Source organism: Henckelia pumila, chromosome 4, assembly GCF_033568475.1.
Source record: "Henckelia pumila isolate YLH828 chromosome 4, ASM3356847v2, whole genome shotgun sequence".
Taxonomy (NCBI): domain Eukaryota; kingdom Viridiplantae; phylum Streptophyta; class Magnoliopsida; order Lamiales; family Gesneriaceae; genus Henckelia; species Henckelia pumila.
The window spans coordinates 215975785-215989233 of NC_133123.1; the positions used below are offsets into that span (position 1 = coordinate 215975785).

At 46.4% G+C, this 13449-nt stretch overlaps 1 protein-coding gene across 1 annotated transcript; it reads left to right on the forward strand.

Moving 5' to 3' along the window:
- The first annotated feature begins 1462 nt into the window (after positions 1 to 1462).
- Positions 1463 to 2216, forward strand: LOC140862760 (uncharacterized). The gene is made up of 2 exons (XM_073265794.1): positions 1463 to 1967; positions 2113 to 2216. The coding sequence occupies exons 1-2, from the start codon at positions 1463 to 1465 to the stop codon at positions 2214 to 2216; spliced, it is 609 nt and encodes a 202-aa protein (XP_073121895.1).
- Positions 2217 to 13449: the final 11233 nt, after the last annotated feature.

A 13449-nucleotide genomic window follows, 5' to 3' on the forward strand; every position in this document is an offset into this window, starting at 1 on the left:
AACTATGCAATACATCTTGAAGATCAAGACATCGCATGTGCTACTAAGAAACCATTTCTTAAATCACATCATGTACTCTGGCCAGAGATTCGTCACACTAATATCTCCTCAGATCGCATAGGATATCCACACTCGCAAGTATGTGGTGAATCCTTGACAACAAAGCATCGACTCCTATATGTGTTATAACTGTACCCAATCCCGACACCTGATGACACCAATAGAGTCGGTAAACGAGTCAAAGCACAGTACTAGCATATAGAGTCTCAATGATGTTTCAAGTAGTAAGGACTAATGGTGTACAACCAAAACCGCGGACTTTATCCACTCGATAAGTGATAACCACTTGGAAAGTCCGGATAGGGTAGTTCGATCATTCATCATATGAATATCCATTTGCATGCTTCGAACATCTCTATGTTCCCTACCAATGAAACGTGGTACTCTGCATCGCAAATGCTAGTCTCAAACTCGAGCGATCCTTATCCTTATTATCGGACGGCTCAATCGACTAGGAACAGTTTAGAATATACAGTGACTATAAGATGTGTTTCATGATAGACATCCCCATGTTCTACCACATCTTACATGCACTATAGTATATTCAAGGTCTTTATCAAAACAACAATAGTATATCACAATATAACAATATGGAGAAAGATAAAGTCATTGCCATTAATAAAAGTGTAAATTATATTAAACAAAAGATTGTTTATACAAAGAGTCATCAAAGCCCTTAGCCACAAGTTGGCTCACCGGGCACCCACTCTTTCACTTTTATCCTATTTTGGATTCGGTTAAGGATGGGTTTGGCTCAACCCTAATATAAAATATGCGAGTATCCCGCGGAGTCTCTCTCTAGCCGGTACTGTATATTCCTGGCGCCATAAGCAAGTGTTTTACCTAGGATTTTAAATCATCTATGTGCGCATATTTGTACATATATCATTGCTTATGTATTGAGCGTTATCGCTCACGTCCCTGTGTTTGGGTATTGTGGTGTACCTTGTGGCGGGGCAGGTTTGAGGCTGGACGGTCCAGGCGGCTCTCAGCAGGATTGAGGATCCGAGAGCGTGAGGTTTTAGAGGGTAGGGATTTGTTTACCCTGAACTTTAGATTTGGTTGTATAATGGTATTTATACACTTTTGTTATCGTCGGTTATATTTTGTCGATTGGATTTGTTGTATTTTAAATTATCCGATCCTTACGCTTTAAGTATTATTGCATGAGCTTTATAACTCTGATTAGTTAGTGGATCTGGTTTGGGTCACTACAATTTTTTTGGTATCAGAGCGCATTGCACTGGGAATTTCGTAAAAGCGGATTAAGTAATTATCTGTTCTTATGCAACAGATGGCAGATTATGATGAGAGCCACGATAGCGGAGGCGGCGGTTGATGGGGAGATCTGAATGATCGTAGACGTCGTCGAGGTCAGCATGAGGAGAACAGACAAGTGAGCATGCGCAGATTTAAGGAGGTTAGCCCGAAGCCCTTGACAGGAGGTGAGACGCATGAGGAGGCTGAGGATTGGCTCGAGAGAATAGAGCAGTGTTTTCAGGAGTTTCGTTGCACAGACGAGGATAGGATGGAGATTCTTGCCTTCATGCTTGCGGGGCGAGCAAGGAAGTGGTGGAGATCTACTTTCGCACCATTCATAGCAGCGAGAGGAGTAGCTACGTGGGGCGAGTTCCGCACAGGTTATCAAAGGCTATATTTTCCTTCAGCTCTTCGACAGGCAAAAGCCAGTGAGTTACTGAGTCTGCGACAGGGTACGATGACAATCGAGGAGTACCAGCAGAAGTTCTTTTATCTACTACCTTATTGTCCTCACATTGCTGTTAGTTCTATAGCGAAGTACGACCATTTTCTTCAGGGTCTGAACCCTGAGATTCATCGGATGGTTGTTGTGGGCAGTGACATGACCTACGAGGGCTTGGTGGACCATTGTCGCCAAGCGGAGGACAGTATTCGGAGGAACATGGGACTCTTCTCTTCTTCTTCCAGGTCAGCGAGTGCCAGTACTTTGGGTCCGAAAGGACAGTATTTCAAGAAGCCAGGAGGTACTTCTTCTCCTTCATCTGGATCTGGTGGAGTGCATAATTTTGGTAGTCAGAGACCAAACCGATGTCATCAGTGCAGACACGGGCATCCGCCAGGACATTGTGGTTGATCGACCAATGCATGCTTCCAGTGTGGCCAGGAGGGTCACATGAAGAGGGATTGTCCTATGCTTATTGGGGCAGCGAGTGGTTCAAGAGGTTCTCAGGCATCTATTCAGCCACCTCAGTACCAGCAGCCACCTTATCAGCAGCAGTATTCTCAGCAGCATCAGTAGCCACAGCAGTCTCAGCGGCAGCCTGCTCAAACTCCTTCTCGGGGTCATTCTTCTTAGAAGCCACGTGCCCAGGGTCAGGTCTTTGAGCTTAACCAGGAACAGGCAGAGGCTGACAGTGATCAGATGATCGCAGGTACCTGTAGTTTATGTGGTTTTCCTGCGTATGTTTTGATTGATACTAGTGCATCGCATTCTTTCGTATCAGCACGATTTGCTAAGAAGTATAAGTTGACATTCATTCCTTTAGACGTCTTGCTAGTAGTTTCTACACCTATGGGTAGCGAGGTTTTAGCCAAGCGTCTAGTTGTGGGTTGTGTTTTGGATTTTGAGGGTCATCAGTTTAGTGCTAACCTGATGGTTCTAACTATGGAGGATTTCGATTGCATCATTGGGATAGATCTCCTGACTACCTACCAAGCGATAGTGGATTTCTATCAGAGATTTTTTCAGTTCCGACCAGAGGATAGCGAATTTTGGTATTTCTATGGTGAGGGAGCGCGACCCCCGATGCCAGTGGTTTCTGCTCTGAAAGCCCAGCGTGCTTTAGAGTCTAGCGGGGGAGGCTACCTTATCTACGCCATTGACGCATCCTTAGGGGAGCCAGATATCCGGGAGATACCAGTGGTTCGTGATTTTCCAGATGTGTTTCCGGAGGAAATTCCAGGTTTTCCACCAGTGCGGGAAATCGAGTTTGACATTGAGTTACTGCCAGTGACTGTAGCTCCTTATCGTTTAGCGTCATCAGAGATGAAAGAGCTGCAGAAGCAATTGCAAGATCATCTTGATAAGGGTTACATTCGACCCAGTGTTTCGCCATGGGGAGCCCCAGTGCTATTTGTTAAGAAGAAGGATGGTTCGATGCGGTTGTGTATCGATTATCGTCATTTGAATCAAGTGACAGTGAAGAATAAGTATCCTCTTCTGCGGATAGATGATCTCTTTGATCAGTTGCATGGTAATTCTGTCTATTCGAAGATTGATCTTCGGTCTGGGTATCATCAGTTGCGAGTTCGGCAGGAGGATGTTCCTAAGACAGCATTTCGTACACGGTATGGACATTATGAGTTTCTAGTGATGTCGTTTGGTCTGACGAATGCTCCAGCTATTTTTATGGATCTGATGAACAGGGTGTTCCGCGACTTTTTGGATAAGTTTGTGGTAGTATTCATCGATGATATCTTGGTATATTCTCGCAACATGGATGAGGATGCCTATCATCTCTACACTTTACTTCAGGTCTTGAGGGAAAGACAGTTGTACGCGAAGCTGAGCAAGGGTGACTTCTGGATTGACCGAGTTGTATTCCTTGGTCATGTCATTTCTCAGGAGGGCGTATCTGTTGACCCCAGCAAGACAGAAGCTATCCCGTACATGATCTAGAGCTAGCAGCCATTGTCTTTTTGCTCTGAAGATATGGCGTCACTATTTGTACGGAGAAAGATTCGAGATCTTCCCCGATCATAAGAGTTTGAAGTATTTGTTCACTCAGGCTGAGTTGAACATGCAGCAGCGTCGTTGGATGGATCTGTTGAAAGATTATGATTGTGAGATCAAGTACCATCCAGGTTTATCGAACCCCGTTGCTGATGCGCTTAGTCGCAAGGTCTATGTGAGTTCCCTTCGTACCAGTTCGGTTTCGAAGGCAGTGGAGGAGTGTTGTTCTTTAGGATTCTCATTCCGTCATAAGAAATAACAGCAAGGGATTCGTGTTTCTTCTATGCTTGCAGAGCCAGCCTTGTATCAACGAATCTGGGAAGCTCAGAATTCCGATCCGAAGATTCAGAAGTTAGCCCGTTTGGCGAAGGGGGGTAATACTTCCGGTTTCCATCTGCAAGGAAACGGTCTATTGTGTCTTTCTGGTCGAGTTGTAGTACCCAAGGATTCTGCTTTGAGGGATGAGATCCTATCGCAAGCTCACCGCAGTCGATTCTCTGTACATCCAGGCAGCATGAAGATGTATAAGGATCTTTGCACTCGATTTTGGTGGAAAGGGATGAAGCGCAGTGTCTATCAGTTTGTATCCCGATGCCTTGTGTGTCAGCAGGTCAAGGCAGAGTTTAGACGACTTGTAGAATTACTTCATAACTTAGAGATTCCTGAGTGGATGTGGGAGCATGTGACGATGAATTTTGTCACCCACTTGCCTATGTCTTCCAGGAATTGTGATGCTATTCGGGTTGTCGTGGATCGATTATCTAAGTCAGCGCATTTTCTTCCTTATAACCGCGACTATACCTTTGATAGGATGGCGCAATTGTATTTGTGGGAGATCATTCCATTGCATGGAATCCCGTTGAGCATTGTCAATGATAGAGATCCGAGATTCACCTCGAGATTTTGGGGTAGTTTCCAGCGAGCCCTTGGTACTACTTTGAGTTTGAGTACGGCTTATCATCCAGTGATAGACGGACAGTCCGAGCGTACTATTCGCACTTTAGAGGATATGCTTCGCACAGCAGTGATGGATTTTGGTCCAGCGTGGCATGATCATTTACCATTGGTGGAGTTCGCTTACAACAATAGTTTCCATCACAGCATTGGCATGGAACCATTTGAGGCTCTTTATGGACGACATTGTCATAAACCTTTGTTTTGGGACGAGGTTGGCGAGCGTCAGGTTGAGGGTCCTCAGATGATTCAGCAGATGACTAAGGCAGTGGAGTTGATCCGACGCAGGATTAAGGCATCCCAGGATCGACAGGCTAGCTACGCTAACACTCACCGGAGGCCGTTACACTTCGAGGTAAGAGAGCATGTATTCTTGCGTGTGTCACCTTTCCGGAAGGTGATGAGGTTTGGTCGCAAGGGTAAGCTGACACCAAGATTTATTGGTCCTTTCGAGATTCTCGAGAAGGTTGGAAACATGGCTTATCATCTAGCATTGCCACCAGATCTTTCGGGGATCCATGATGTGTTCCACGTGTCTTTGTTGAGACAGTACGTGGCGGACGAGTCGCATATTTTGCATTTGACCGAGGTGCAGTTAGATCAGGATCTGTCGTATGTGGAGAGGCCCTTATGGATTCTAAATAGGAGAGAAAACGTACTTCGTAACAAGCGTATACCGTTGGTCATGATATAGTGGCAACGCAGAGGTACAGAGGAAGCTACTTGGGAGTTAGAGAGCCGGATGCGAGCCGAGAACCCCGAGTTATTTTGAGATTTTGTACTTCATTGTATAAATTTTTACTTGTTCAGTTGTAATAAAGATCATTTGGTTGACTATTCATGTTTTCCTCTAGACTTAAATTTCAAGAACAAAATTTCTTAAATGGTGGAGAATGTAGTGACCCGTATCCATAATTAACGATTAATGTAGTAGCCCAGTTCCAATTTACAAGATTAATGGTTAATTATGTTTAAATCTAATAAATATTTTATTACCAAGAGCACAAGTCAAGGTCAAAGAATACATGACATGAATGAGCAGCTCGGGTCAGTCATGGTTGATCAACAAGGGCACGGGTATAGAGCTAGTGCTCGGGTATAGATCTAGGGCTCGGGAAGGGAGCTAGGGCTCGGTCATGTATGTGTGTGGAGTTTGGTTTGAGCTCGGGTCTTTCCCTTGGGGCTCGGGTTGGGGCTTAGGGTGCTCAAGAAAGTGTTGTGCAAAGCCAAGGTAGTGTTTGGTCATGGGAAGAGCACATGGTAGGTAGGTCGGGAGTGAACACGTGGCTGAAGCAAAAGCACGATTAGTGTCCTGCCAGGTGTCACGCACTCGGTGGACAGCTGTCCCGGCTCATCCTCTATAAATAGAAGTCGAGGGTTCGGTCATTTTACACCATTTCACCTCACTTCTTAGTTCTGCTCGGACCAAGAGTAGCTCGGGAGTTCGGGAAGGAGTAGCTCGGGGCTTGACCAGGTACAGTTCAGGTCGGGGCTTGACAAGGAGCAGTTCAGGTCGGGGCTTGACCAGGTGCAGTTCAGGTCGGGGCTTGACAAGGAGCAGTTCAGGTTGGGGCTTGACCAGGTGCAGTTCAGGTCGGGGCTTGACCAGGAGCAGTTCAGGTCGGGTCAGTCTTGAGACCGGGTCGGGTCGGGCTTGGACCTAAGGCAGTTAGGGGTTGTCTTCTTCCAGCTTAGTTCAAACTATGGTGTTAGGTACGAAAGTACTGTTCGAGATATCCTGACTGAGTATGCATGTATTATGTGACTGCATGATTTATATGTCATGATATTATACTGCATTCATTTGCATATTGCTGTTATCTCCTTCGAGATGTCTATTAGTAGGGTTGTATCCTATCCTGTTAGTGGATGGACTTCCATCGATTTGGGTCCGGTGTATCCACATGTACTCGGTATGGGAGCCACCTCCTGAAGCGACGGCACAACGTGCTACATACCAAGGCCCGGTCTGTCTCTGTTATCTGATCCTTGACCTCGAGTTATAGGGAGTTCACTTTGCATGCATGTATACTTATACTCTCGTACTGAGCGTTTTATGCTCACGTCTCGTACTCTTTATTTTCTGGACACCCTATTCCATGGGGCAGGTTTGCGTTTGGACGAGGAGGGTGGATCCAGGAGGGGCTAGTCAGTGGTTGGCCAGCTGGAGCTTCGTCTAGGTTTTATTACTGTTGTTTGGGTTTATACAGCTATTCGATTTGGTTGTATATTATTTGGATAAATTACAGATTCCTTTACTTGGGATTGTATAACGTTTATGGTTTCCGCAGTTTATTCTGATATCTGTTTTTATTAAGTTAATTGCATGCATAAGTTCTGTTTAGTAGGTGATCCGGGTAAGGGTCACTACATTTATGGTATCAGAGCATGCAAAAGAATTCTTGGGATTTAGTCTCATCATGAGGTATTTTTGTAGATGGCAAATCGTGATGATCGGAGTTCTCATGGAAGTGTTGGTGGGTGTTGGGGTGATGCCGACCGGGAGCCTCATCGAGAACGGCGTCATCGTCATCATGACGACGATCGTTTCACTGTGCGTCGATTCTTAGCTATGGGTCCTAAGCTCTTAGTTGGAGGTGAGTCTCCGAAGGATGCGGAGAACTGGTTAGACCGCATGGAGACGACTTTTCAGACTTTCCACTACACCAAGGAGCAGAAGATGGAGACCCTTGGCTATGTTCTGGATGGACGTGCGCGCAGATGGTGGAGGTTTACTTCTGCACCCTTTATTGTGGCGAGAGGAGTGGCCACCTGGGCCGAGTTCCGCACAGCTTTCCAAAAGCGGTATTTTTCTCCTGCACTCCGTCAGTCGAAGGCAGGCGAGCTACTGAGTCTATGACAGGGAGCCATGTCTATTGATGAGTATCAGCAGAGGTTCTTTGATCTGCTATCCTATTACCCCGAGATTGTTGATAGCTCAGAGATGAAGTATAATCTGTTCCTTCAGGGCCTTAACCCTGAGATCCATGACCGTGTGGCGGTTGGCGACGACATGTTCTACGAGGGTTTGGTGAGCCGTTGTCACCAGGCGGAGGACAGCATTCGGCGGAACAGGTCTTTCCCTCAGTCGAGGCCTGCTAGTTCTTTGGGTCCCCGTGCCCAAACTTTCAAGAAGTCTGGATCTTCTTCTTCCTCTGGTTCTGGAGGTGTTGTCCGTTATGGTAAGAAGGACAAGTGTGATCACTATGGGAAGAAGCATCCATCCGACAAGTGTCGTAGAGCTTCTGGAGCTTGTTTCCGTTGTGGAGAGACTGGTCACATCCGGAGGGATTGTCCACTGTCTGGGGGAGGCGGTTCTGGTTCTGGTTCAGGATCGGGTTCTCAGGCCACCGTTCAGCAGAGGTCGCAGGGACAGTCTGCTGGGAGTTCTCATTTGAGGCCACGAGCTTCTGGCCAGGTGTTTGCCCTGAGACATGATCAGGCTGTGGAGGAGAATGAGAAAGTCATCGCAGGTACATTTCTTCTTTATGGTATACCTGCGCTTGTACTTATTGACACTGGTGCATCTCATTCCTTCATTTCTGCACGTTTTGTTTAGAGGCATAAGTTACCATGCATTGCACTAGACGTAGTGATGTCTGTTTCTACTCCGACGGGCCAATCTGCTTTGGCTAAGCGTCTAGTGATGGGTTGCCCTTTAGAGTTTGAAGGGAACATTATGTTAGCGAATCTCATAGTCCTGGCGATGGACGACTTTGATTGCATTTTGGGAATAGATATTTTGACTACCTATCGAGCTTCAGTAGACTGCTATCAGAGATTAGTACGCTTTAATCCGGAGGGGAGTGAGAGCTGGTTTTTCTATGGTGAGGGAGCGCGACCCCCGATGCCTTTGGTATCAGCTTTGAGAGCCTGTCGAGCTCTAGAGTCTGGCGGGGAAGACTACCTTATCTATGCAGTTGATTTGTCCACTGAGAGCATCGGGATAGAGAGTATTCCTGTTGTGGATGAATTCCCAGACTTTTTTCCTGATGAGATTCCGGGTTTTCCTCCTGCTAGGGAAGTAGAGTTTGGCATAGAGTTGATGCCGGGTACTTTGCCTATTTCTAGAGCACCGTATCGTCTGGCTCTGTCAGAGATGCGTGAGTTGAAGAATCAGCTACAGGATCTTTTGGACAAGGGGTACATTCGTCCTAGTGTATCCCCTTGGGGAGCTCCTGTTCTCTTCGTGAAGAAGAAGGATGGGTCGATGCGGCTGTGCATTGACTATCGGCAGCTGAATCGAGTCACTGTGAAGAACAAGTATCCGTTGCCTCGTATTGATGACTTGTTTGATCAGCTGCAGGGCACGTCAGTTTACTCCAAGATTGACTTGAGATCTGGGTATCATCAGTTGAGAGTTCGTGATCAGGACGTAGCCAAGACTGCATTCCGTACTCGCTATGGGCATTACGAGTTCCTAGTGATGCCATTTGGTTTGACTAATGCACTGGCTATATTCATGGATTTGATGAACCACGTCTTCAGGGAGTATTTGTACAAGTTTGTCGTGGTCTTCATTGACGACATATTAGTGTATTCGCGTAATACGGAAGAGCATGTATCTCACTTGCGGTTGGTACTGCAGACTCTTCGAGATGAGCAATTGTACGCCAAGCTGAGCAAGTGTGAGTTCTGGATGGATAGAGTGGTCTTTTTTGGCCATATCATATCCAGGGAGGGGATTTCTGTTGATCCAAGCAAGATTGAAGCGGTACTTAATTGGTCGCGTCCGACGACAGTTGCTGAGATCCGTAGTTTTCTGGGTCTAGCAGGGTATTATCGTCGCTTCATTCTGAACTTCTCTCAGTTAGCTCGACCGTTGACGCAGCTTACCCGCAAGGGTGTGGATTTCGAGTGGTCCTCCGAGTGTGAGGAGAATTTCTGTGAGCTTCGACGGCGGTTGACTTCTGCGCTGGTGTTGGCATTACCGTCAGGATCTGGAGGGTATGTAGTTTACACGGAAGCTTCTCTTCAGGGGTTAGGTTGTGTCCTGACTCAGAATGGGCATGTGATCGCATACGCTTCTAGACAGCTGAAGCTTCACAAGGACAAATACCCAGTCCATGATTTGGAATTGGCAGCCATTGTGTTCGCTTTGAAGATCTGGCGTCATTATCTGTATGGCGAGAAATTTGAGATCTTCACCGACCATAAGAGTCTCAAGTATTTGTTCACTCAGGCGGAGTTGAACATGAGGCAGAGACGTTGGATGGATTTGCTTAAGGACTATGATTGCGAGATTAAGTACCATCTGGGAGCTGCTAATCTCACCGCTGATGCCTTGAGTCGCAAGGTACGACTATCCGCACTTCAGACTTGTTCGATGTCTAGTGCGATCAGTGACTGTTGTACTTTACGTTATACCTTCAAGCATAAGAAAGGTATGCAGAGTATCCAGATGTTTGCGATATTATCTGAGCCAGCCTTGTATTCACGGATTCGAGATGCTCAGATGTCTGATTCGAAGACCCAGCGTTTAGCTCGTCTAGCTAACGAGGGTAGCTCATCTGGATTTCATTATCAGTCAGATGGTTTTCTGTGTTTGTCTGGTAGGCTTGTGATTCCTCAGGATGAAGAGTTGCGAGAGGAGATTTTGTCTCAGGCGCATCGCACTAAGTTGAGTATTCATCCTGAGAGCAACAAGATGTACAAGGATCTACGTACTCGTTTCTGGTGGAAGGGAATGAAACGCAGTGTTTATCAGTTTGTTTCGAGATGTTTGGTGTGTCAACAGGTCAAGGCAGAACACCGACGACCTGGAGGATTGCTTCACAGTCTGCCTATTCCTGAATGGAAATGGGAGTTTATCACAATGGACTTTGTGACCCATTTGTCGTTATCCCCGAGGAATTGTGATGCTATTTGGGTTGTGGTGGACCGACTCACCAAGTCAGCACATTTCATTGCCTATAGCTGATAGTACAATGTGGATCGTATGGCTCGTATGTATGTTCAGTAGATCGTTCGACTTCATGGAGTGCCTGTGAGCATTGTCAGCGATCGAGACCCCAGGTTTACTTCTAGGTTCTGGGGGAGTGTTCAGCGTGTGATGGGTACTACTCTCAGTTTGAGTACTGCCTATCATCCGGAGACTGATGGTCAGTCAGAGCGCACTATCCGTACATTGGAGGATATGCTTCGAGCGTGCGTTATGGATTTTGGTTCAGCCTGGCAGGATCATTTGCCATTGATTGAGTTCGCGTACAACAACAGTTACCATACTAGCATAGGTATGGCACCTTTTGAGGCGTTGTACGGGCGACGTTGTCGTACTTCACTTTTCTGGGAAGAAGTGGGGGAGAGACAGGCTGAGGGACCAGAATTAATCCAGCAGGCAATCAACATTGTCGATCAGATCAAGAAACGGATTAAGACTGCACAGGATCGTCAGGCCAGCTATGCTAACACCAAGAGTAGGCCTTTGCAGTTCGATGTTGGGGAGAAAGTGTTTCTGAGAGTGTCACCTTTCCGCAGGATTCTCAGATTTGGCCTTAAGGGCAAGTTATCTCCCAGGTTTATCGGTCCATTTGAGATTTTGGAGAGCATTGGAGATTTGGCTTATCGTCTGGCTTTGCCACCGTATCTTTCCAGTATTCACGACGTGTTTCACGTATCTCTGTTGCAACGGTATGTGGCAGATGAGTCCCACATCCTACAGCGGTCTGATGTTAAGGTGGATAAGGATTTGACTTATGTTGAGAAACCTACTCGTATCTTGGATTATAAGGATAAGGTTCTGCGAAACAAAGTCATTCCTTTGGTTCTAGTTCAGTGGCAGCGCCGAGGCACTGAAGAGGCTACTTGGGAGCTTGAGGACAGGATGCGTGAAGACCATCCTGATCTGTTTTGATTTCATTCTTGAGTAGTATTCAGTTTTATCTTGTAAAATATTCAGTTTGAATAAAGGAAAGTTTGTATCTTGCTTTACGTTCGGTACTTAAGATCTGTATTCGAGGACGAAATATCTTAAGTGGGGGAGAATGTAGTAGCCCAGTTCCAATTTACAAGATTAATGGTTAATTATGTTTAAATCTAATAAATATTTTATTACCAAGAGCACAAGTCAAGGTCAAAGAATACATGACATGAATGAGCAGCTCGGGTCAGTCATGAGCAGCTCGGGTCAGTCATGGTTGATCAACAAGGGCTCGGGTATAGAGCTAGTGCTCAGGTATAGATCTAGGGCTCGGGCAGGGAGCTAGGGCTCGGTCATGTATGTGTGTGGAGTTTGGTTTGAGCTCGGGTCTTTCCCTTGGGGCTCGGGTCGGTCATGAGTGGCTCGGGTCGGGGCTTAGGGTGCTCAAGAAAGTGTTGTGCAAAGCCAAGGTAGTGTTCGGTCATGGGAAGAGCACATGGTAGGTAGGTCGGGAGTGAACACGTGGATGAAGCAAAAGCACGATTAGTGTCCTGCCAGGTGTCACGCACTCGGTGGACAACTGTCCCGGCTCATCCTCTATAAATAGAAGTCGAGGGTTCGGTCATTTTACACCATTTCACCTCACTTCTTAGTTCTGCTCGGACCAAGAGTAGCTCGGGAGTTCGGGAAGGAGTAGCTCGGGGCTTGACCAGGTGCAGTTCAGGTCGGGGCTTGACAAGGAGTAGTTCAGGTCGGGGCTTGACCAGGTGCAGTTCAGGTCGGGGCTTGACAAGGAGCAGTTCAGGTCGGGGCTTGACCAGGTGCAGTTTAGGTCGGGGCTTACCAGGAGCAGTTCAGGTCGGGTCAGTATTGAGACCGGTTTGGGTCGGGCTTGGACCTAAGGCAGTTAGGGGTTGTCTTTTTCCAGCTTAGTTCAAACTACGGTGTTAGGTACGAAAGTACTGTTCGAGATATCCTGACTGAGTATGCATGTATTATGTGACTGCATGATTTATATGTCATGATATTATGTTGCATTCATTTGCATATTGCTGTTATCTCCTTCGAGATGTCTATTAGTAGGGTTGTACCCTATCCTGTTAGTGGATGGACTTCCATCGATTTGGGTCCGGTGTATCCACATGTACTCGGTATGGGAGCCACCTCCTGAAACGACGGCACAGCGTGCTACATACCAGGGCCCGGTCTGTCTGTGTTATCTGATCCTTGACCTCGAGTTATAGGGAGTTCACTTTGCATGCATGTATACTCATACTCTCGTACTGAGCGTTTTATGCTCACGTCTCGTACTCTGTATTTTCTGGACACCCTATTCAATGGGGCAGGTTTGCGTTTGGACGAGGAGGGTAGATCCAGGAGGGGCTAGTCAGTGGTTGGCCAGCTGGAGTTTCGTCTAGGTTTTATTACTGTTGTTTGGGTTTATACAGCTATTCGATTTGGTTGTATATTATTTGGATAAATTACAGATTCCTTTACTTGGGATTGTATAACGTTTATGGTTTCCGCAGTTTATTCTGATATCTGTTTTTATTAAGTTAATTGCATGCATAAGTTCTGTTTAGTAGGTGATCCGGGTAAGGGTCACTACAATTAATGAGTATATTAATCATGTGATCATGTTTTGCATTGTTAATACATGATTAAGGAACTTTCGGATGGATTAACAAACTTCAGAAATGGATTCAGAATGATCGGAAATGACCCGAAGGGTGACCAGGAACGGAAGCAACGTTCATGAACAGAAGCAACGTTCTGGTAGCTGATGTCATCCATGATGTCAGCAAGATGACGTCATTGCTTACGCACTTGATGGGACATTGGAAGCAACGAAGAGGAGCAGACG